This window comes from Gouania willdenowi, chromosome 16 (genome assembly GCF_900634775.1).
Source record: "Gouania willdenowi chromosome 16, fGouWil2.1, whole genome shotgun sequence".
In the NCBI taxonomy this organism is placed as follows: Eukaryota; Metazoa; Chordata; class Actinopteri; order Blenniiformes; family Gobiesocidae; genus Gouania; species Gouania willdenowi.
In genome coordinates this window covers 201,743-227,085 of record NC_041059.1, presented here as the reverse complement: position 1 = coordinate 227,085, position 25,343 = coordinate 201,743, and the positions used below count along the sequence as shown (strand labels likewise).

General features: G+C 36.6%; 1 protein-coding gene across 1 annotated transcript in view; it reads left to right on the top strand.

Moving 5' to 3' along the window:
* lipeb (lipase, hormone-sensitive b) overlaps positions 1 to 24,137 on the top strand; it is a 33,523-nt gene extending 9,386 nt beyond the window's left edge. Inside the window, exons 3-13 of the mRNA XM_028471363.1 lie at positions 559 to 843; positions 4,418 to 4,508; positions 7,559 to 7,704; positions 7,792 to 7,977; positions 10,169 to 10,321; positions 17,000 to 17,144; positions 18,491 to 18,718; positions 19,238 to 19,417; positions 20,332 to 20,513; positions 21,270 to 21,536; positions 23,655 to 24,137. Of these exons, the coding sequence (XP_028327164.1) occupies positions 559 to 843; positions 4,418 to 4,508; positions 7,559 to 7,704; positions 7,792 to 7,977; positions 10,169 to 10,321; positions 17,000 to 17,144; positions 18,491 to 18,718; positions 19,238 to 19,417; positions 20,332 to 20,513; positions 21,270 to 21,536; positions 23,655 to 24,029 (2,238 nt within the window). The 3' untranslated portion in view covers positions 24,030 to 24,137. The remainder of the gene's footprint in view (positions 1 to 558; positions 844 to 4,417; positions 4,509 to 7,558; positions 7,705 to 7,791; positions 7,978 to 10,168; positions 10,322 to 16,999; positions 17,145 to 18,490; positions 18,719 to 19,237; positions 19,418 to 20,331; positions 20,514 to 21,269; positions 21,537 to 23,654) is intronic.
* Positions 24,138 to 25,343: the final 1,206 nt, after the last annotated feature.

Below are 25,343 nucleotides of genomic sequence, written 5' to 3'. Positions count from 1 at the left end.
GTCTTTGTCCTCCTGTGTGTGCTCTAACAAACTACTAATCAGCACTACTTTGCTTTAATATGGCTTTGTTTGAAGGTCAGATCATTCCTTTTACACTATTGATTTAATGTTTCAATCCTTAGATGAAAACCTGCTGCAGTTCACTGTACTTTATTTAACAGTTATTGCTCAAACTTTCTGACCTTCAGGTCCCTGCAGCCCACCAGAGCTGAATGGATGTAGTGTGAGATTACTACTTAGTTATTCTCTTCACACATTTATAAATGCTTTCATGATTTATTTTACTACATCTACATGTTTGTGGACAAATCCCTTCAAAATCCTCATTTTAGGAAAGGTGGTCACTGGTCGCGGTATTCAAGAAATGCAAATGATAAACAAGCAACAACTCCTAAAATGAGAATTTTAATACAAAAAAAGCTACAAAATAGAATTGTATCAATATAGATGATATTTTTAATTTTCTAGATTGCCACAATAGAAAAGTTGATATATTGCCAGGTCTACGTCTGCCTTTGTTTCTCTAATAATAAAAGTTAAATAATGTGTGTTTCCCAGGTGGTAAGGTGCTGTTTACTCCACATCATTCACAAAGCGCGCTACATCACCGCCAACCGCCGCAGCATCTTCTTCAGAGTGGCCCACAACGCTGGAGAGATGGAGGCGTACTGCAGCGCTCTGTGCCAGCTACGGGCCCTCCTCTACCTCGCTCAGCGCATGCTGCACGACAACAGTCAGGGAAACTTGTTCTTCCAGGATGAGAGCGGCCTCAGCCAGAGCTTCATCCGTGAATACTCGTCTATGCACAAAGGCTGCTTTTATGGACGCTGCCTGGGGTTTCAGGTGAGATGTGGCTTTAAACGCACAATGTTGTGGAATCACAATTACAGGTCAATTATTGAGAAGTTGATGGAAATATTCCTTTACTGGAATATCTTCAAACATTAATTTAAAACCACTTCTGATTTTACTGCTTTATATTAAAAAGTGACCCTATTTGAAATGACAATAGATTATGTGGTGCACATAAAAAAAAATATTCCTTTTAACTTAAAAAACATTTACACATGCAATTCTGCACTTAAAAGCATGAAATGACTTTTAAAGACACAAAATGTCAGGCGTTGCCAGGCAACAGTTGGTGCACACATGGTGCAAGCACCGAGTTCATAAGAAAAACATTCTTTTTAAACTTAAAAAAATATGCTTATACACAAGAATGATGAGGTCACGAGACTTTACGCCATCAGGATTTTTGGGCCGATCACCGATCAGTAAATTAAAAAAAACAACTTCAGGTAAAATGAAACAGTTCCATGTTTGGGTACCTAACGTATGCTTGTGACGGTGAGAGAGTGGAAGAGTTTTCCGTGCAGGACCTGAACACAACGTTGCATGCACAGAGCGTCATGACGTCAGTAGCTGTGGGTTGAGTGAACACAGCTGATCATAAACACATGCTGTTGAAGGTCAATTTTCAGTCCTCAGGCTAGTCAGGCATCTTACAGATTGTCCTTGTTGGTTTTTACTCAAACTTTATTGACCACCATTCACAGTAGCAGTAGAACCATATCTGTCAAGTTTTGAATTTGAAAATAAGGGAAATTTTCTGGTGCCCGCTTAATTAGTTTTGCTGCATAATTGTGACCATCACCAGCAGAAACACTTTATTAAAGGAAGAGTATAAAAGAGAGGGCAGTGTTACACCTCGGTGAAGGGGGAAGGGAACAGGGAAGAGGAAGTCAGGGTAGGACAATGGAAGGTGTGGGGTAGAGTTAACTGTTTTAAGTGTGTAAATGTAAAGTGGTGACACGTAGGGTTGGGCATCGTTTGGATTTTAACGATTCTCAATTTCGATTCCTGTTCTAAACGATTCTTGATTCTGATTCTTTGAGTTATGCAGGTCAACAGGTTTCACAGGATCATTTTTTCATATAAAAAGCCTTTACACAGACCATTTTTATTAATTCACTTAATTGATACAGTTTAATCTTGTTGTTGTAATGTAATTATTATATTTAATTACAAAGGTTTCTAACTGTAAAAGGAAAGTTGCTGAAATAAAACTACAAACTAGTTGTCATCAGTGTAAAAAACATAGAGCTACAGGTAGATGTGAAACTGAATAAAACAAACTCAAACCCTGAAACAGTCATGTGACAAATCAATCAATAGTTCTATTTGAGAAATATTATTATTATTCTGACAACTATAGGTCTGCTATAATCTGGGTCACTTTATATATCATGTCCTTAATAACCTGCACTGATGACATGTTTATGGTATATATTAGTATATTATATATATATTGTTATCAAGAACGTATTATTGCATGCCTTATTTTTATTTCATGTATTCTATTGTTTGCTATTGCACCTGTAAACCAAAGCAAAGTCCTAGTTGTGAATTCTGTTCACCAACAATGACAGTAAAATATTCTGATTCAAGCAACGACTCAGCGTCTGTAGAGCCCCTTGTGTGATCTATTTAGTGACTCAGCACCCAGCCTCACTATAATGGTGGAAGGAGTGAGTGGTACCTAAAACTGGTGTTTGGGATCTACTTGTCTAAGGTTAAGTCCAGCCCAAGGCCAGTTCATCCACGACCAATGTATGTGCAAGAACCGCTTTTGAGAACCATAACCCAAGAAATCACAGTAAGAATGAGATAAAAACACATCTAAGGTTCACACGGAGACAAAACGAAAACACTTTCCCGGGAAATAATGTGTGCGTCCACACGAAAAGGCAGAAAACGCTGTAGTAAACGGTATATATGGTGCTGTAACACTGCCACTGAAATACACTGAAACAGAGAAGAAGACACACAGAGAGAGGCAGCATCTATTTACAAACATGTCTGGATTATTTGGTCGTAAAGAGAACCACCAGATGATTCCTGTATGACACTGGAACGTATGTAGTCGTTACAGTAACGACCAGTGGAGGGCAGTAATACGTCTTTAAAACAGAAGAAGACAGAGGATGCTCATGAAACTTGTTACAAAAAATGACAGGTGGAGCTGCTGCTTTGTTGCCATGGTTACTGTTGTTGTTGTGGGGGGTTGCGTATGCGAATTAAAAAAGCGGTGGGGCTATGGCGTGTACCCAGCGGGTGGCGTTCACAGACTTTCCCACTCTGGGACCCATTTTCAGAACTTATCTTATTCAGCTTGCCGTGGACTAGGGAGGCACGATTTTGACAAAAAACCTAATTGCGATTTTTCTGACAGATATTGCGATTTTGATTTGATTTTAGATTTTTTTAAATATTTTATACATTTGAATGCATGTGTTTTAATTTTCTTTCCAAATTCTGTTTTCCACATCAATTTTTTCAGAAAATATTAGTTTTGTAAGAAAACAAAACACTAATAAATAAAAAACCCATAATTAAACAAAATGTGTCAAAAATAAAGTAAGATACAATTAAAGGTGCAGTCTGCAACTCTCAATAAAAGTGACTTTTTGTCATATTTGCTAAAGCTGTCACTATATGAGGACAGCGTTACATCAAACTAGTAGTTTGTGTGAAAAACAGACTGAGGGAGGGACTTTGGAATGTTTGGAGGCATTTCTGATTGGTGAACATATATATCACTCAAATGATGCAGATGGAATAAAAAGCATCTGAGGTTACGTTATCACAGTAGTGAAAACCTTAATATCTATGAGGTTATGGTTAATGGTTCAGTCATAATGTGGACACAAGGAGTAAACGATCTCCGTGTGGGCGGGGCCTAAGTCTTTGCTATGCGCAGAAAGTGTTTACAGTGAAGATTAAAAAAAAAAATTCAAACATCAATTTCAACCTTTTACATTTTTTTCCCAAACCAATGATCTTTGATTTATTGATCTATGAGTCCTCACTGTGTCCTTATCTGATAAAAGAAATGATCAATTGGATGTGACAACTAGGAGTGTGACAATATCTTGATGCAGCAATATATCACGATATTTTTCCGCACGATCGATTATCGATATGCTACCGCTAAGTATCGATTTTTTTTTTATTATTATTATTATTATTATTTATTTATTTATTTATTTTTAAAACCTAACTCTAACCTTTTCTGCTTTTTCACTAAAATGTGCAGGTACGTCTTCACATAAATATATTGTTTACTGTAATATTTCACTATAATGATGTCACTGGTGAGAAAGACCATATTTATTGTTTACATAAAGCACTATTAGAGATACTTATTAGTTTACATTGGTATGTTGACACTTATTTACAGAAATTTTGCACGAAAATAGTGTCACTGTTCATAGGACACTTTTTATATTTATTGTCTTTCTGATATAAAATAAAATTTGTGTTTTTTCACTTCATCTTTTTTTTTTCTTGTTATGTCAGATTATCGTGTGTGTGCGTGTTTAACATGTACGTTGAAATGTTGTGTTCATCCATCCAGTTCTCTCCCGCCATCCGACCGTGTCTACAGACCATCGCCATCGGCCTCGTGGCCTTTGGAGAAAACTACAGACGCCATCAGTCAGGAATAGGTCAGTATTTTAGTATGCTAACGTGGTTAGCATCCATAGCTCACGCTCATCCTTCCAACACCGCTCCTGTAGCGCTCCTCGTTACCTTTGATGTTTCCAGTTGTCACCAACCTGTGTGACTCTGCTGTATCACACTATGTTTAACTAGTCCTAAGTCATGTGTAGACACACACACACACACACACAGTCTAGCCTGGTATAAATCCAACTGAAATGGTTTGATGTGCTCTATGCTGCATCCCAGTGGAAACAGGAGGTATTGCACCATACGGTGAGTTTGCTCTACTCATTATTTCACTCTATCGTCCTCTGGACTGGACTCACACACTCTTTGCTCTAAACTGCTCTTCACTCAGCTCTGAACATTGATTTTCTTGTCAGCTCTAAATGAAATGTTCACATCTTTAACTTTCAAAGACTCATATTTATGAGCAGAGGCTAAATTTTGCAGCGTCAGAGAATTACAGTGTGAATCATTTTATTTCTCTCATGTTTTATAAATGCATCATCATCTTTATGCTGTTTCTCATGTGCTTCTGGTCCTCAGTGTGTAGTGTTGACTCCTCCTTCATTCTCAGCACGTGGCATTTAGGAATGAAAAATGGAAACATGTTGCACACTAAATAATGGAATCAATTGTACTGATCAGATTAAATGTGAGCATGTGACCTGTCTGCAGCAGATATTTGCTGCTGTTTGGTTATACAATAATGATAATATCTCTGCTAGGGATACACTGAATATTCAGCCGAATATTACAAAAAAAGCAACGTTAGTGCAGGTGTCTGCAACCTTTAATCTCAAAGGAGCCATTTTGTCTAATCTCAGCTGGATTAAAATCCTATGGAGTCGAAAAAAATACCTTCTCAATGAAAACAATACAGTTTATAAAATTCTGTACAGTTAAAATTATATGTAATAATTTTATAAGTTAATGGTTTTGAAGTGCTACAAAAATAACTTGAACACATGATCATTACAGCCAACACATACTAATTTCTCATTTCTTGCAACATATCAAGCATGCATATTAAGACGGCATGTTGGCAGTTAAATACATTTTCCCACACAAATACAATCTTTATTTTCTTCCAGAATACTCTTTTTGTTACTTATCTTATCAGGGAGTATTGCACAATGTGATTTCTTTTTAGGTTAACAAATAGTTTATCATAATTTTATTTAAAGTTAATGTCAATCATCAATACCCTCTGTAAGAAATAACAATTAATTATTTTAATAGTTTTTTTTTTTAAAGCTATAGGGAGTAATTGTAAAAGAGCCACATTAGGCTCCTGAGCCGCAGGTTGCAGACCCCTAGTTTATTGAGTCCAAGGCCGAATAGTAGCGTATGACGCAATCAAACAATGTGCAGTGATTTTGAGTCTGTAAAGTGTGTACTGTAGAACCAGAGCAGTAGCTCCTCCTTTCCACACACAAACACATCCAGATTCTCTCCGTCGTCCGTCACCGCGTAAAAGTTGGAAACCATCCATTTCCACAACAGAGTCCATTGTTAGCGCTGTGAGCCATGATTCTATAAACATCTCCATCGTTTCCTCCTTACACTACACCAGGTCTCACTGCATAGACTGGTGTAGCATTAGCATTAGCTAACAGCTGATGTGTGTAAACAGTGGGTCCGTGGCTCTAAGCAGTGACTCCCACCACGATCAGCAGCAGAAAAAGTAGTGCAGTTTGTATAATATATATTCTATATTAAACAGCAGTGTTTGTTTTAGCTGTTAGATTGTTAGAGAGGGAGGAGCTAACATTCTAGGAGGCGTGTTAGGTGACATCATCTGCCAACGTGGGTAAAATCCAACTGTCCCGTTTAAAGCTGACTTTTTATAAAATGTGTAATAACAAGAGAGGAAACATAACTTTTTACACTTTGTTCCTCTGAATGAAGCTAAAGGATGTTTATCACTGTAGATGAACCATTAGAAAGTCATTTTTTTATCATACCTCACCTTTAATGGACTTTAGATTTTTTGGAATGCATGTTTTGATTTATTTGAAGGGTTAATATAAATGAAGAACTTTGTTGTGCTTTTTATGAAAAGAAAAGGCTACTGGAATATTTAAAACATGTCAGAATATTCAATAAATATTTATTTTTTAAAAAAAACATTTATTCTGGGCTATTTATGCACTATTAAAAAAAAATAGTGAAAAACTTAACCACATTGGTGTTCGGCCAAGCGTTTATATTTTCTCCGGCTTCAGCCATAAATGTTAATTTCAGTGCATCCCTAATCTCTGCTATTACTGCAATAGTGCAATGATCCTAGGATAACTAAACACTAGAACTAACTGTACAATAGTGTGTTTATATGTGACACAAAATTAAAAACTTATCATTTTGGGCCTGTACTACAATGCTGGCTAACTTCTTAGTGGGCTAAATCACCATGGTAACAAGGCTATAAATAACAATGGCAACTGAGGCTAAATCACCATGGTAACTTGGGCTGAACACATAACCTGGTCTGGACCTGGTTATGAAGTGGATCAGATCTGAGTAATTAAGCCCCACCTAAAAAAAAACAAAAACTTTTGAGCAGCAATTTCAACCTTTCACATATTTATTTTTTTTTTTTCGAGTAAATGATCTTGGATTTATTGATCTGAAATGTTTCCAGTAGCTTTAATCATTCCCCCTGAACACCAGGTTAGGTGTTCAGCTTAAGTCACCTAAGTAAGTTATGTGTCACATATAAAAAAATGTACTGTAAACGCATATAATAAAATAAACAAAATGAATCACAGTAAGAATGAAGTAAAAACACTTATATGCATTCGTCTACAGGACACCATATCCCACAATGCAATGCATGAAACTCTTCCAACAATGTCAATAAACTGAGTGTTTACAGAGGAGATCAAAACAAACCTTTAAATGCATTTTGAGTATTTTTTTTAGAAAATGATCATTGATTAATGAGGCCTACACTATGTCTAACTCTTTATCTCATGAAATAAATAATGTCTCATCCACCCTCCCATAGGTTTAGTGATTCTACTGAAATGATGGTGTCCCTCCCCAGGTGTAGCAGCCAGCTCCTTCTTCACCTCAGGGAAGTACGCCATCGACCCCGAGTTAAGAGGCTCTGAGTTTGAGCGCATCACCCAGAACTTGGACGTCCATTTCTGGAAGACGTTCTGGAACGTGACTGAGACCGAGGTGTTGTCAGTGAGTAACAGTAACGCACACTCAGCATTTATTTAACCTTTCCATCCTTATGATCATGTATTAATCCTCTGTGTCTCTCATGCTCAGAGTCTGGCCAGTATGACGTCCACCACAGTGAAGGTGAACCGTGCCCTCTCCGTGCCTCCCGTGCCCTTTGACCTTCCCTTGGCGGCCAACCACAGAACGTCTGTGACCATCCCCCCCCCCTCAGCCCACATCGGCAGCGCTCCAGTTCAGATGAGACTAATCTCCTATGACCTGCGTGAAGGACAGGTACTTCCTTTTTTTATCATTAATAATAACTAGTACAGTGCCCGTCGGAAGTACGCATTCATGTGGGAGCACAAGGGGTATATTTGCGAGTGCAAAACGTGGGTGCAATTTTCCTGGTTTAATTCTATGGGACATGTGCATGATAAATGTGTTTGTTTTTTTTACTCACTTTTATATTTTTTTGTTTGTATTTTTCTGTAATGTATGTTTTTTGGAGTTATGTGTATTTGTGTATCTTTCTGTTGTGTTGTGCATTTTTTGTATAATTATTGTTTTTTGTTGCCATTGTAGTGATTCTGGAGTCATTTTGTGTATTTTTTTAGTGTAGTTTTTTGCATTTCTGTTGTCTTTTGTGTATTATTTGTATAAACATTTAGTTTTGTGTATTTTGAGTCATTTTCATATTTTTGTTGTCGTGTGTGTGTGTGGCGGGGGGGTGGTGAATACATAAATAAATTGTCAGTAGTTAGATGTAGAGGCAGGTGTGACGTGAGTGAAGCTGCAGTAATCAGGTGACCTTCACTATGTAACGTGTAAACACTTAGATCTGACTGTAACACTACAGTCACTACCACACTATGGACGGGTGTAGTGACACTGACTGTAACCAGACTAAACGGTGGTCTGTTATACACTCAACACTCACATACCTGCACACATGTTACATAGACAGTGATCAATAGTGAAGCACACCTGATCAACTTGTGTGTGTGTGTGTGTGTGTGTGTGTGTGTGTGTGTGTGTGTGTGTGTGTGTGCAATCTCTTCCGTTAGTTCTCACACACACGCTGCTGATAAATGAGCAGCTGTCAACACAGCAGCCATTGCTTTCAATAACTTCAGGGTGAGTCTGTCTGGTCTAAATGGTGAACGGTCAAACTAACATGACAATAAACATTTTGAAATGTCATCACCAAATAAACAACAGTAAAAAAAGTATTTTTCCTCAAAAGAGAAGTCCACCGTAGCTCGTGCACACACCGGAAGTGAGCTGTGTAGTGAAATAGATATAGATGGTGCGCTAGCGCCCCCTCACACTCTGAGGTCAAAAGCTGAATAGGTTTCATTTGCCGTGCCGTCCAGAAGTGAAATAAAATAAAAATAAACATTTGGAAATGACCAAATTACTCCAAAATAACAGATACACAAACTCGGGGTATTTGGAAGATGTTGGCTAAGTTTCAGGTGGACGTTGGCCCTTTTCCTTCTGCGTAGAGGGAACACCTCACTATATGATTGGCCGCCCTGCCGCTAGGGGGTTTCGGCTGTGTGTTGTTGTTACAAATGAGCATTAAAAAAACCCTTATTTTTCTGCAACTGGAAGATAAACATGTTTTATGTTTTTTTAACATCTTAAAATGTAATTTATTACTGACCTACTGTACCTAACTATGTGTGTTTAGTTGGACACAAACATTAAAACAATGGTTTCAAAACGTGCACTTTATTATTCAATTTAAACCTGAGAAACTCGTAAAAGTATAAAAGTGTATCTAGCGGACTGTCGACTGCTCCAGTCCACAGTCACACCGGGGTGAGGGGACCCAGACCCCCCCCCCCGTAGAGAGGAGAGAGAGTAGTGAGGTAACCTGGTCCATGGACACAGAAAGTGGGGAGATGGAGTGGGACAGTGTTGTATAGATCACTTTAAACATAACGTCATGTCTGCTCCTCTATCAGCATCTACAGTATGTTGGTCATTGTTTACTGTTAATGACACACACACACACACACACACACACACACACAGTAGTGATAATAACAGTAAACACACACCTTTTGTCTGTGATTGACTCCGTTAGGCAGTTCTTCACGTGCTGCCGCCATGAAAGGAAATAATAAAACTCTGGTACTTTTAGTCTCTGTTCTCTGTTCTCTGTAGTAAGTAAGTAATTTATTTATAAAGTGCTTTTTGCAGATAAAATCACAAAGTGCTGTACAGAGTTGTGGTAAAAATACAAGTGCAACGTCATAATAGAATAATAAAACATGGGTGCATAAACATCTTAAGAGCAGCAACATTAAAGGATAAAAATAATTTAAATCCATTTAACTAAAAGCTTTTCATCAGTTTTTTAAAAGTGACCACACAGTTGAGCTCCCTGAGAGACTGGTGCAGGTTATTCCAGAGTCTGGGAGCTACAGCCTGGAACATCAGAGGTGTTAGATTTAATATAACTTTGTTTCTCCAGGACAGTGAAACGCTGCAGTCTCTGACCCGCTCTGAGGGGGGCGCTATTTCCCTGTCTCTGGGGCTGAAGACCAAGCGTCTGCCTCCGTCTCCTTGTCTCCTCGTCCACTTCCACGGAGGTGGTTTTGTGGCTCAGACGTCAAAGTCCCATGAGGTGATGTTTTTTTTTATTGATTTGACTTGAAATGAAATGCTTTGTATCCTTGAGATGCTGTTGTCTATTAAACTATAATGATATGCTTTTGTTATATATACTATGTAATGATTTTTTAATTTAGAGTTTATGTTGGCAGGGTGTCACCTTTTCATTTATTCCCCAAAATAAATGCAGGAGGTGTACACTTTATAATCAGGAGTTGTTGAGTTGTTGGCCTCAACACAAAAATACACAAATTGACTCCCAGAAAATACAAAACGTCTCCATAAACACACAACAATAACAGAACAATATACAAAACAATAACGGAAATACACCACAATTACTTCAAAAACAAACAAAATTCCATAGGAATACACAAACTGACTGCAAAATATCTGAAAAATACACAAAATTATAGAAAAGTAGATAAACTGCCTGCCAGAATAAACTGAAATATTAGAAAAATAACCAAAAAACAGAAATGCACAAAACCCTTATTTATTTTAGGGGTACACCGATTGCAGTTTTCTGGCCGATCCCGATTTTTTTTCATAACCGACATTAAACAACTTTAATGTCGGTTATGAAAATGAAATGAAATCCATTATTTTCCTCGTAGTAACTTTATCTTTTCACTGATAAACGCTGTCAGCGGACAACTGGCTCTGTTTACTGCTAGCATTAACTTTAGCATTAGCTTGATTTCTAGCTTCAAATGCTGCACACTGAGCGGTGTGGTGGTTTATTAAATGGTGAATAATGACGTAGCGTTTTTTTTGCAGCTTCACAAAGGCTTATTTTAGCATTACAGGAAGTATAAATTGCGATCCTTTGCTCTTTTTTTGTGTAAAACTGCTGACATGCTAAGCTAACGGCTGCTCCGGATGTTGTCGTTATCCTGTGTTATAGAGGCATGTGCAGCACACACACAAACACATGAGCTGGTGGGCAGGGCCTGTCAGTCAACTCACTGCAGAACAGGACAGTGGCTGACTTTATGACAGACTTTAAGACTTTTGCGGAGGTTGAAAAGATCGGTGGAAAAGATTGGTTTCATATGCAAAGATCGGCTGATCGCCAAAATTAAAGGGGACATATCATGGTTTTAAATCCTTCCTTTTTACATATAAATCAAACAGTTGTGGTCTATATAAAGCTGAACTGCAATGCTTGGGTCTGAATTCCTCATTATTATAGCTCCACCCCTTTTCTACCTCTTTTCTGATGTGTTTCTGAGAGCAACTCGTTTTGGTGCTGTCTCTTTAAATGCAAATGAGACACTCCATACCCCGCCCCCTCTTCAGGTGACACTCGGTTCAACTCCACCCTGTTCGGCCATTTTTGTAGTTTGATAGAAGAGATACGGCTATGTAGTGGATCATAAACTTTTTATTCAGAGGTTATTTACAAAATGTCAACAACGTTAGACTTGTCCATCCAGCCTTACATGTTCCAGCCAGAGTCTGACCCAGTGGAGCGACATGAAAATGAAGATGATGAACCTGCAGAACCCTAACAAGTGAGCTAACACAAGCACCGAGCTAACACAAGCACCGAGCTAACGCTAGCGCCAAGCTAACGTCACGAAATGCATTTTAATACAGTCTTTTCAAAGACAAAAACGTCAAAATGAAATGACTAATGAAAACTTTAGACTTAAATTAAATCACGTAGGCCATATCATCAAGGATCTAAAACGAGCACACAGCGCTAACATATGAAGACGGTGCAACTGCTAATGCTAACAAAACAATGACAGGGACGTCTTATCATCACACTTTGTAGCGTTATTTACAGCTTACCGAAGTGCTCTGTTCATCGTCTCCAAAGATAGAAGGAATTGAACCCTCAATCAGACAAAGTCTTTCTGTAAATCCTTCTTTATACTGGTGGAGGTTGATGAAGCAGTCATCATTGAAGTGCTTCACACACACAAAAATGACCTTATCCACAGATGTGGGTACATTTCTATAAAAAATAAAACTCAACCAGACACTTTGAAAAGGTTCTGATGCTGGGAGACGGTGTAATGACGCGTGTGGGTTACTACATCCAACAACCCAACATTTAGACTTATCCTCTCGTAACTTCTGCATCCTGGAGCTTGGACTACAAAATAAAAGCCAGAAATAAAAATGGCGGATTGCTCGAAGTGTTGGACCTGGAGTCGATGAACTAATTTGGCAGTTCAGCTGCAAATACTGTGATGTAATAGTTAAAAAAACGTAATAGAGAATAGAAAAATGGAAACAGATTGAAAAATATGATCAAAACAGAAAATAAAGATATCAACGGAGCACCTGAAGAGACTAATTTGATTTTTTTCTGTACTTCTAAACACTCTAAATATACAACAAAATGCATTTAAGGGCTAAAAAAGTGGATTTAACATGATATGTCCTCTTTAAGGAAAATCTGTGAAATCAGACGATTAATTGATCAGTGCATCCTCAGTTCTTTCCTTTATGAATGATTGGTTATTTTTATAAATGCTGACAATCACGTTTGTTTGATAAAGTTCAGTTTTATTATACTTTCTAGTTTATATTTACATTATAAACTTTATAAACAAATCAGATCTCCTCTGCATGTGATGATCTGTGTTGTTTTCTCCTGAATCTAAAGATATGAAAGCTGTTCTAATAATAATACATAATTAAACCCATGATAATTAAAATGTCCCATCAACAGTCTCTTCTTCCTTCGTCCAATAAACAGCGTGTAATGAACCGTTACACGCATTGTTTTTATAATTATTCCCTGAAAGCTCATTAGTGTTGCTTGTTTTTAAACTGCTGAGGTCCTTCACTAAGGGACACTGGGAGTTTAACTTAGTCATTAGATTAGATTCAGATTCAATAAAGTCTGGATCCAGTTAATCAGAGCTCATTAGAAAGAAATGGGCACCATAACAATCTAGTGTCTTTAAGAAGAAGAGCCAGGTTTCTTCTACTTCTTCTTCCACTGTGGCTGTTTTTTTTATTTTAACTTGTCCTGAGACACAGCATTGATCTAGGGCTGGACGATATGACCACAACTCATATCTCTATATTTTGTCTCAAAATGGTGATGTACGATATAAAATCAACAAAGATGTTTCAGAAAAAATTTGTTGATGTAAAATGCTCCACAAACACATTTATTAACAAACGCTGCTCAATCTGTTCCACTTTAGCCTTTTTCTCCTATAAGAGACAGCATGTGTGAGTGAGTTCTGTAGTGTGTAGGGATGAAGGATATAGAGACTCTGACATGAAAGCACGTATCATTCACTACTGTGAGGACAGTAAGAGGCTCCGCCCCCACGTTCACACTGTAAATGGATTGTCCATGTTCTCTCCACCTTGGATTAGTTTCTCTTAGTTGAAAGCGATGTATCACGATGTGGGGCAGACTGGTTGCAGTCCGCCCCACATACCCAGTCAGAGGAACCTCCATGAGTCGTTCTTCCTCAGTATGTTTGTCCTTTATTCTGTAACCGTTGTTAAACGCTGTGATGGAGACTTCTCCTGATGGAACGTCCACCTTTACATTTTTACTATCAGTGCCACGTGACTACGTTGCCTATAGCAATGCCCAAAACAGCTGATAAAGCACTCTGTTTGTAGAAAGATCTGATTGGCTAAAATCCAACTCTAGTAACTAATGTAACTCTAGTAACTAATGTAATTAGTAACTAATGTAACTCTAGTAACTAATGTAACTCTGGTAACTAATGTAACTCTAGTAACTAATGTAACTCTAGTAACTAATGTAACTCTGGTAACTAATGTAACTAATGTAACTAATGTAACTCTAGTAACTAATGTAACTCTAGTAACTAATGTAAATCTAGTAACTAATGTAAATCTAGTAACTAATGTAACTCTAGTAACTAATGTAACTAATGTAACTCTAGTAACTAATGTAACTCTAGTAACTAATGTAAATCTAGTAACTAATGTAAATCTAGTAACTAATGTAACTCTAGTAACTAATGTAACTCTAGTAACTAATGTAAATCTAGTAACTAATGTAAATCTAGTAACTAATGTAACTCTGGTAACCCATGTAACTCATGTAACTCTGGTAACTAATGTAACTCTAATAACTCTGGTAACTAATGTAACTCTAGTAACTAATGTAACTCTAGTAACTAATGTAACTCTGGTAACTAATGTAACTCTGGTAACTAATGTAACTAATGTAACTCTAATAACTCTGGTAAATAATGTAACTCTGGTAACTCTGGTAACTAATGTAACTCTAATAACTCTGGTAACTAATGTAACTCTAGTAACTAATGAAACTCTAGTAACTTATGTAACTAGTAACTCTAGTAACTAATGTAACTCTAATAACTCTGGTAACTAATGTAACTCTAGTAACTAATGTAACTCTAATAACTCTGGTAACTAATGTAACTCTAGTAACTAATGTAACTCTAGTAACTCTGGTAACTGGTAACTAATGTAACTCTAATAACTCTGGTAAATAATGTAACTCTAGTAACTCTAGTAACTCTGGTAACTAATGTAACTCTAATAACTCTGGTAACTAATGTAACTCTAGTAACTAATGTAACTCTAATAACTCTGGTAACTAATGTAACTCTAGTAACTAATGTAACTCTAGTAACTCTGGTAACTGGTAACTAATGTAACTAATGTAACTCTAATAACTCTGGTAAATAATGTAACTCTGGTAACTAATGTAACTCTAATAACTCTGGTAACTAATGTAACTCTAGTAACTAATGAAACTCTAGTAACTTATGTAACTAGTAACTCTAGTAACTCATGTAACTCTGGTAACTAATGTAACTCTAATAACTCTGGTAACTAATGTAACTCTAGTAACTCTAGTAACTAATGTAACTCTAGTAACTAATGTAACTCTAATAACTCTGGTAACTAATGTAACTCTAGTAACTCTAGTAACTAATGTAACTCTAGTAACTAATGTAACTCTAATAACTCTGGTAACTAATGTAACTCTAGTAACTAATGAAACTCTAGTAACTTATGTAACTAGTAACTCTAGTAACTCATGTAACTCTGGTAACTAATGTAACTCTAATAACTAATGTAACTCTAGTAACTCTAGTAACTAATGTAACTCTAATAACTCTGGTAACTAATGTAACTCTAGTTACTAATGTAACTAATGTAACTCTATTAACTAATGTAACTCTAATGTAACACTAATGTAACTCTAGTAACTAATGTAACTCTAATGTAACGCTAATGTAACACTAGTAACTCATGTAACTCTAGGAACTAATGTAACTCTATTAACTAATGTAACTCTATTAACTAATGTAACTCTATTAACTAATGTAACTCCAGTAACTAATGTAACTCTAGTAACTAATGTAACTCATAACTAATGTAACTCTAGTAACTAATGTAACTCTATTAACTAATGTAACTCCAGTAACTAATGTAACTCTAATGTAACTCTAGTAACTAATGTAACTCTAGTAACTAATGTAACTAATGTAACTCTAGTAACTAATGTAACTCTAATGTAACGCTAATGTAACTCTAGTAACTAATGTAACTCCAGTAACTAATGTAACTCTAATGTAACGCTAATGTAACTCTAGTAACTAATGTAACTCGTAACTAATGTAACTAATGTAACTCGTAACTAATGTAACTCTAGTAACTAATGTAACTCTAGTAACTAATGTAACTCTATTAACTAATGTAACTAATGTAACTCCAGTAACTAATGTAACTCTAGTAACTAATGTAACTCTAGTAACTAATGTAACTCTATTAACTAATGTAACTAATGTAACTCTATTAACTAATGTAACTTCAGTAACTAATGTAACTCTAATGTAACGCTAATGTAACTCTAGTAACTAATGTAACTCGTAACTAATGTAACTCTAGTAACTAATGTAACTCCAGTAACTAATGTAACTCTAATGTAACGCTAATGTAACTCTAGTAACTAATGTAACTTGTAACTAATGTAACTCTATTAACTAATGTAACTCCAGTAACTAATGTAACTCTAATGTAACGCTAATGTAACTCTAATGTAACGCTAATGTAACTCTAGTAACTAATGTAACTCGTAACTAATGTAACTCTAGTAACTAATGTAACTCTAGTAACTAATGTAACTCTAGTAACTAATGTAACTCGTAACTAATGTAACTCTAGTAACTAATGTAACTCCAGTAACTAATGTAACTCTAATGTAACGCTAATGTAACTCTAGTAACTAATGTAACTCGTAACTAATGTAACTCTAGTAACTAATGTAACTCCAGTAACTAATGTAACTCTAATGTAACGCTAATGTAACTCTAGTAACTAATGTAACTCGTAACTAATGTAACTCTAGTAACTAATGTAACTCTAGTAACTAATGTAACTCTAGTAACTAATGTAACTCTGGTGGAGGATGAGATTAACCTCCACGTCCTGGATTAACTCTGGTTGTTTCTTAGACTTTATTCTTCATGATGAGTCAAAGCTTGGTTTTGCTGCTGTGAGATGTTCTGTGAAGTGTTGTCAAGGACATGGTTCATCTTTGATGTGTAGCTGCCTAGCAACTAGAGGATGAGAGAGTTTTGTGCGTGTAATAAATAAACACACACACACCAATGACGATCATTTTTAACATTTAATAAGTAGCAGTACTTGTAATTGTAGATATATATTTAATTTTCGACGTGTGTGTGTGTGTGTGTAGCCCTATCTGAAGAGCTGGTCCCAGGACCTTGGTGTTCCCATCCTGTCAGTGGATTACTCCCTGGCCCCTGAGGCCCCCTTCCCCAGGGCCCTGGAGGAGTGTTTTTATGCCTACTGCTGGGCTCTGAAGAACCACCATCTACTGGGTACGTAGTGACCACCACACACTGTTTGCTACTGAGCACTGAGTGGAACACTAACCTTACCTTTATTCAAGGAACAACCAATAGTTTACCCAGTTTAACTCTTTAGTTAAACTGGGTCTTGGAGGGGGTCCCTAGATGCCTCCAAGAAACTAAGAATCAGCCCATTTTTACTTATTTTTATTTATTTTTTTTGCAACTTCTGCACTAAACTTTTCATATTTTAACCTATTTTCATCACTTTTTCTTGCCATATTTTTGCTCCTTTTCTCCCATTTCTGACACTTCTACATCACATTTTAATGACTTTTCTACACATTATTGTCACTTTTAACCTCTTTTCACCAGACTTCATGCAAATGTTTTGCCATTTTAACCACATTCACTATTTAGTCCATGTCAGGTGAGAATGTGTTAAAACAGTAACATTTCTATTGATATTTTGTTATTTCTGTAAACAAAGTTCAGTTCAAATCCTTTTGATTCAGATTGAAAGAACAAACGTTGTTTATTTTCCAGATCTCTGTTGAAAACCCTCCTGTGATGATGTCACTGACTCTGGTCGTTACACAGTTTTAGTTTCACTTGATCTGATGCTGCCTTTGATACAGTAGATCACAGTATACTGGTTGATCCACTTATATATACCACCAATCCACCAATATAAATTGAACCCCCCCCCACACACACACACACCCCTCCTCCTCCAGAGCTAAACATGTCCAATCGGCCAATCATCTGGAATCATATCATCAGGATAATTTAAATGAAGTTATTTTAAATTAAGTTGATCAAAACTTAATAAACCTGATCAGATTCAGTAAACCATTGATCCCTGACATTTCATACATATATATGACATATTATAAATAATTAAAAGCGAGCTGCAAAAACACACAATAAAAAATAACAATGTGGAAAACACAGAACTTGAAAGAAATAAATAAAATGGAATTTGGAAACAAATCAAATGTATTTTCTAGTGTTTTATGTAAGTCCTGTTAATGTTAGTTATTTCACCGTATGATGAAAAAGCAGCTGAGAACAAAGAGAGCTACTAATGTTTACTTTAACAATCACAATTCTTCATATATATATATATATATATTTTGTTTTTGTTTTTCACAAACCACAACTTGAGTGGTGTGAATACACAAGATGTTTTTTGCTTAAAGAAAATACTATATTTTGCCTTATTGTTCTATTCTGATTGATTCATTTATGTGTTCAAACATTTCTCTGGGGGAGGATCCCTCCAAACCCCCCACCATGGATTATTTTTGTCACCTTTTTCTTGCCTTTGGTGTTTGCATGTCTGTAATAATAATATGAATATTTATGGTATGTAGGGTGGACAGGGGAGAAGGTGTGCCTGGCGGGGGACAGTGCAGGGGGAAACCTGAGTGTGACCACATCCATGCGTGCAGCGTCCTATGGTGTGAGGGTCCCTGAAGGCATCGTAGCAGCGTACCCAGCCACTCTGCTGACTGCGTACGCGTCTCCATCACGTCTACTAACACTGATGGATCCTCTGCTGCCTCTCAGCGTGCTCTCCAGATGCCTCAGCGCCTACGCAGGTAACACACCTTTAATTATCAACATTTAGAACGATGACCAATCACAGCCACAACAGGCTTTTAGTTTAAGTGTGTGTTTGTTGATTCTGACATTTTGCTGTTAAATTTCTATATTTATTTGTTTTTACAGTTATTCTATGTATTTTTGCAGTTTTTTAAGACATTTATTGTGTGTTTTGTTATTTTATATTATTTTTATTTGTGTCTTTTTTTCTTTGTCGTCTTGTGTATTTTTGTTGCCATATTGTTTATTTGAGTTTTTTTGTGCATTGTTGGAGTCGTGTGTGTTTACTTTGGGGGCTGCATGACAGTAATCTGAGCCTCCAGTTGTTTATGTCTGAATTAGACCCCTCCCCTTCTACTTTTTAATTCATTTAGAGCCAAAAGACAAACTTTAGTGGAAATATACCAAGTGGGAAATGATCTTCTCTCTTTATTTACCAGCTCTGATTGACTTTAAAATGCATATTCTTCTTCTTATTTGACCTGTTGTGATGTTTTTTGTGGCGTGTCCTCCAGGATCTGAGCCTCAGGTTGAGAAGCGTGTAGAGAAGCTGAGCACGCTGAGTCTGGTGAAGAGGGACACGGCTCTGATGATCAGAGACTTCAGACAAGGAGCTTCAAACTGGATCCAGTCTCTGTTGGACCCTAGCAGAGCTTCAGCACCAGAGGGACCCCAAGGAGGCCCTGGAGCCCCAGGTAAGTGTTGATTTATTGATGTTAATGGAAACGCACACATGTAATTAAACATCACAGAAACTAACTGTAACTCTTTCAGTGGTGGTACCAGCACAGAATGTGTGGTTGTAGAGCATAGACACACATGCTGATGAATAATTGACTTAACTGGCGTACTGTAGTTAGGATTGACAATGACTTGATATATTTGGACATATTAAGTTTTTCTGCAACAATCAGTGGCTGAAATAACAGGTCATTTATTTTATATAATTTTGAAAGAAGACGTAACAATTTAAAAAAAAAAAAAAAAACATTAAATTATAACAACAGGTTACATTTATTCTGTTTTTTATTTTACATAAATGCTGTACATGAATGAATTTAACAGTAACATAACCAACTTATCATCTGCATTGTTTCACCATGAATTAAATTGAGAGGGTCCAGCTCTGATAGTGGGGTCTCCTAACCCTCTTCCCCTGGTCAGGGGTCTGCAACCTTTACTCTACAAGGAACCATTTAACCTCATCTCACCTGGATTAAAGTCCTCCTGGAGCCATAAATACCTTCTCTATGAAGACAATACAGTGTATTACATTATATACAGTTAGAATTATATAGATTAATGTTTGATTTTATTTAATTTATATTGATCATGTAAATGGAAACTTAAATACAGTTTAAAATAAAATAAATTAACATCAATAAATAAAACAGTATCTTTGGGACGTGACGAAGTGCTCACCAAAATAAGGTCACCCATACATACTTGACCAGTTAAAATTTTCACTCGCGCGCACTGAAAATATACTCGCATATGCGACTCTTTTGGGCGCAGTCTGGAGCCCCGCCCTCCCAGTGTCTAGAGGACACAGTGTGAATAAACTGTAATTATATTTGTAATCTAATGTTTTCTTTTTGTTTGTTTTCAGACTCGGTCAGAAAAAGTGTGTCAGAGGCATCCATCTCCTCTCCTCACGCTGACCCCCCCATCCCCCCCCCACAGGACTCACCGTTCACCAACAAGAGGTTCTCAGTGAAGAGTCACACCTTCCAGGACCTGGGATCAGTCAGTGCTGCTTCCCACAATGCACCTGTGCTCCCCCTCAGTGCGGTAGGTGGTCCTGGTTCAATGCTGGTGTTTATTTTATGTATTTATTTATTTATTATAGGGACAGTTCATATTAATGTACATTCTGTAAATATGTCAGAATTAGCCTAAAGGCTACGTTTGTCCCTGTGTTCTACAGCATAATCTCATTAATTACTAATCACATTGTTTCATTACAAACTGTGTTCTGGTTTATATTTCTACTGGCACTCTAGCATTTATACATTTTAAATACATATTATTGCATATTTATGTTGTAATAGTTCTTCAAAAAGTCCATTAATTTAGCTGCTGATGTAGCAGGACTAACAAAATAAAGATATTCACAAATAGATCCACAATTTACACATGTTTTATCATTTGTGTGTATTTATCATGTGTAAATATTTAATTGTGCTTGTAGAATGTGTAAAGTGCGTTGGTGGATCTTCTAGTGTGTGCTTTTATTTTTGAAACAAACGTAACGCAGCTTCGCTCAGATTCACACGCCTGAAAAAAATGTGAAAATCTGAATAACAAGTGTTTGAAGTGATGGATTAAAAATGGTGAAAACATCAAAGTATTAATGAACCTGATCACCTTTGATCACAGCGACATACATTCATCATGTCAAATATTGGTCGTGTTGCACATATTTAGATCAGGGAGGAAAACACACACACCATGAACATGATTTATTTCACTTTAAAACAGCTTCAAAGTGTTAATTAATAAAAGTTTATGTGTAATATCATTAATAATAATCTCTCTCTCTCATAGCCAGAGGAAATCACTTTCTTCTTCTCTAAGGACAAAGACCCAGAGGTGGTCAGTGACCTGTCCTCTGTGGCCATCCCGCCCCCCCCAGTAGAGGACGGAGAGGGTCTGGACCCCCCCCGGGAGTTCCCTCTGGGCTTTGAGCCCCTGCGCTCTGAGCAGCTGGCTGAGATGACCCTACAGAGCTCCCCCGTGGTTAAGGACCCCTTCTGCTCCCCCCTCCTTGCCCCAGATAACCTGCTGAGAGGACTGCCTCCTGTCCACATCGTGGTACGAAACACCCGGTTCACGGTCAGGTCAGGGGCCTTCAGAAGGATCCGTGTTTATTCTGGAGTCAACCAGAGCCAACAAATCTAATTTATTTAAACTTGTTTTATTGACTTTGTTTTAAACTGATCGTAGTTCAAAGGTTAAATTCAGAGCTCTTTGATCTCTGCAGGTGTAAAATACACTATTTACCTTCTGAGGAAAATATACACAATGATGTTCTGTAGGAGAGAGTGTAGCACAATGCAGCATATTTACTATTTTTGTTCATTGATAAACAATCAGGGGTTTATAACAAAAACATAAAAATCTTATGAAAAACTTTACATTTATGGTTACGTTAAGATAATATTTATATATGACATTTCTACACTTTTATGAAGGGAATTCATACCTATGGTCAAAAAGTGTTGGGTTTTTATGACATAAAGGGTATAAAATCATAAAGAAAATACAGAACTACAGTGAAAACTTTATATCTATGTTTAGGTCTGGAGTTGTTGAAAAGATCTGATGTGATTAAAACAGAGAAAAAAATAATATACAACAATTTTTATGATAGTTTTATAAAAGGTAACATTTTATATATACTGTATACACTATGTATATACTGTATACACTATATATATATATACTGTATACACTATATATATATATACTGTATACACTATATATACTGTATACACTATATATACTGTATATACTATACACTATATATACTATTAGGGATGTAACGATTAATCGTAAGGCAGTTAAAAATTGATTCATAGGTATCACGATTGACATCGATACTTTGAAAATTGAATCGCAGTACTTTTTTTAAACAGCAGATGGCGCTATATATTTATCCCTTCTCTTGTCCGGCAGTGTACGCGGCAGGCATAATCTGCGAATACTTTCTTTCTGGCTGCCTTCTATTCTTAAACATGTTCATAAATGATTCCTTACTCCTTTAGCACCGAAAGAATATCTGTAATATTACGTGAATATCTGTAAAAGTCACATTTTTCTATTAGCTCTGTCTGCTAGCATAGCATCTCTTCTTCACTGCACAGAATATCTGCATGCCAACCGACCACTGGTCCAAACAAATATCTGACGTAAATACAGTGAAATTACTGTTTTGTTTTTTTTTAATTGTTTAATTATGAAGGCATAAAATACATTTTCAGTTGCACTTTTAAAAGGAAAAAGAACTATTATGTAGTTTTGCATTGTTTACTATAGAACCAGAATTTAAATTAATAGGCTTCTTCTTCATTTGTATTATTCCTTTATTTATTTCATTCAATATTTATTTTTAGTTAAATTGCATTGTTTTGAATAGTTTATCAAAGGATTCTTTTGACAATGAAAAATAAAAGTAAAATAATACAGAATTTTTTTTCCAAGAAAAATAAAGGAATATTTTTCAGTCATCATATGTCTACAGTCCCATTTTGTAAAATAAATTGTGAGAGAATTGTATCGTGAACCCAGTATCGTGAATCGAATTGTATCGGGAGTTGAGTGAATCGTTACATCCCTATACACTATATATACTGTATATAGTATATACTATATACTGTATATACACTATATATACTGTATAGTATATGCTGTATATACACTATATACAATATATATTATATACACTGTATATATTATATATACTGTATACACTGTACATACTATATACTGTATAGTATATACTGTATATATACTGTATATATACTATACATACTGGGCACTTTGATAGATGGATGTGTTTATTTTTTATTAAAATCATTTAACAGGAGCATAAATTAAAGCCTAACACATGATTTTAAGAAGGAGGAACACAGGCTGTAAAACTGTAAATAGTTTTTAAAACTTAATAAAACTAATATGGTGAATAATAATGTGTTTATTAGACATAAATCTACTAATGAGGACATTTAGAAGATTTTAGACACATTTATTTTTATTAACACAGGATCTCTTTAATATAAACTATTTAAATAATCTTAGCTAATGATGACGTAACGTAACGATGGCGTAACCATAGCGTTGTTGTAATGTTGTAACGATGGTTTAACATTGTATTACTACAGGGTTGTAACCATGGCGTTAAAACGTTGTAATGACGGCGTCCCTCCCCAGGCGTGTGCTCTGGACCCCATGCTGGACGACTCTGTGATGTTTGCCAAGCGTCTGAGGAGCATTGATCAGCCCGTCACCCTGTGCGTGGTGGACGACCTCCCCCACGGCTTCCTCAGCCTATCACAGCTCTGCAGGGAGACGAGGGAGGCGGCCAACGTCTGCGTGGAGCGAATCAGAGCCGTCTTCACCCAGGAAGACACGCCTCCAGAGCCACGGAAGCACCGCAAGCTGGAGCGGACCGACGGGGCCGTGTTTGCCTCTCCTGGGCCCCTCTTTGTCCCCTCTATGGACGCTGGTGGTGAGGCTCCACATGTTGAGGATCAACCAGTTACTATGGCTCAGAATCACAGCGACCCTGGAGGAGTTGGAGCTTAAACATTTATTAATTAGTTTAATAAATGTCATCTACAGCAGTGGTTCTCAACCTTAGGGTCACCAGATGTCCTCAACTCACTAAGAATATTTTCTGAACAATTTCAGACCATTTTTTCTTATTTTTATCATTTTTCTACAACTCCACCAAACTCATCATATTTTAACATATTTTCATCACTTTTTCTGTTTCTCCCATTTCTGACACTTCATATTTTAATGACTTCTACACATTTTTTCCACTTGTTCAGCACTTATAAACTATTTACAACACTATTATTTTTGCCAGTTTAAACTAATTGTGTGTGTGTGTGTGTGTGTGTGTGTGTGTGTGTGTGTGTGTGTGTGTGTGTGTGTGTGTGTGTGTGTGTGTGTGTGTGTGTGTGTGTGTGTGTGTGTGTGTGTGTGTGTGTGTGTGTGTGTGTGTGTGTGTGTGTGTGTGTGTACTGCTCACTGTGGTGGTTCTCACTGATGGATCAATAACTTTCCCAGGGAGTTATTAATGATCTAAAACGATGCAAAGCACATTAGATGTTTTAAAAATGTCTGTTTTATATTATTTAAAGCTGATGTTTATTTTGCTTTTTTACCAGATCAATGCACAGCGTAGGCCTCATCGATCAATAAATCAAAGATCATTGGTTTGAAAAACATATGTAGAAGATTGACTTTGTCTCATAAATGAATGTATAGAAGTGTTTTTACTGCATATAAAGGTGTTCACACATAGTGACTGTATATATAAATATACACATCAATGTTATTAAAAGTTAGTCTTCAAGTGTTGCTGAGTCACCACATCCAATCAGCAACCACCATATTCATTACATCACTGTAGATGAACAGCACAAATCATGACTCATCACTGGTGACTTCATCAACCGTAACTTTTGTAGTCACATTTGGTTTGATCTGATCAGCTGTGATCAGCAGTGATCAGCTGTGATCAGCAGTGATCAGCAGTGATCAGCTCAACATTAGTGACCCAGTGATATCTGACGAGGGTAAATCCATCTCCTCCACCAGTGTCCATCCAAACTGGTCCTAATGTGTTTCTGTAGCTCCTCCCACAGACGGATTGAATGCTCCGCCTCTTCATAAAAACACAGCTTTTTACTTCTTTTAACAATGTCTCTTCAAAGTCCTTAAAGACATGACAACGCTGTGTTTATGAGATCAAAGAGAGAGAATGTGTTATTAAACACATTCATGGATACGTGATGTTTACGTCACATGATGAATTGGTCCTAGTCAGCTTCTGTACATTTGACTTTGATAGAAAACCTCAGACTTTTATCACTAGATTCATTTTTCAGT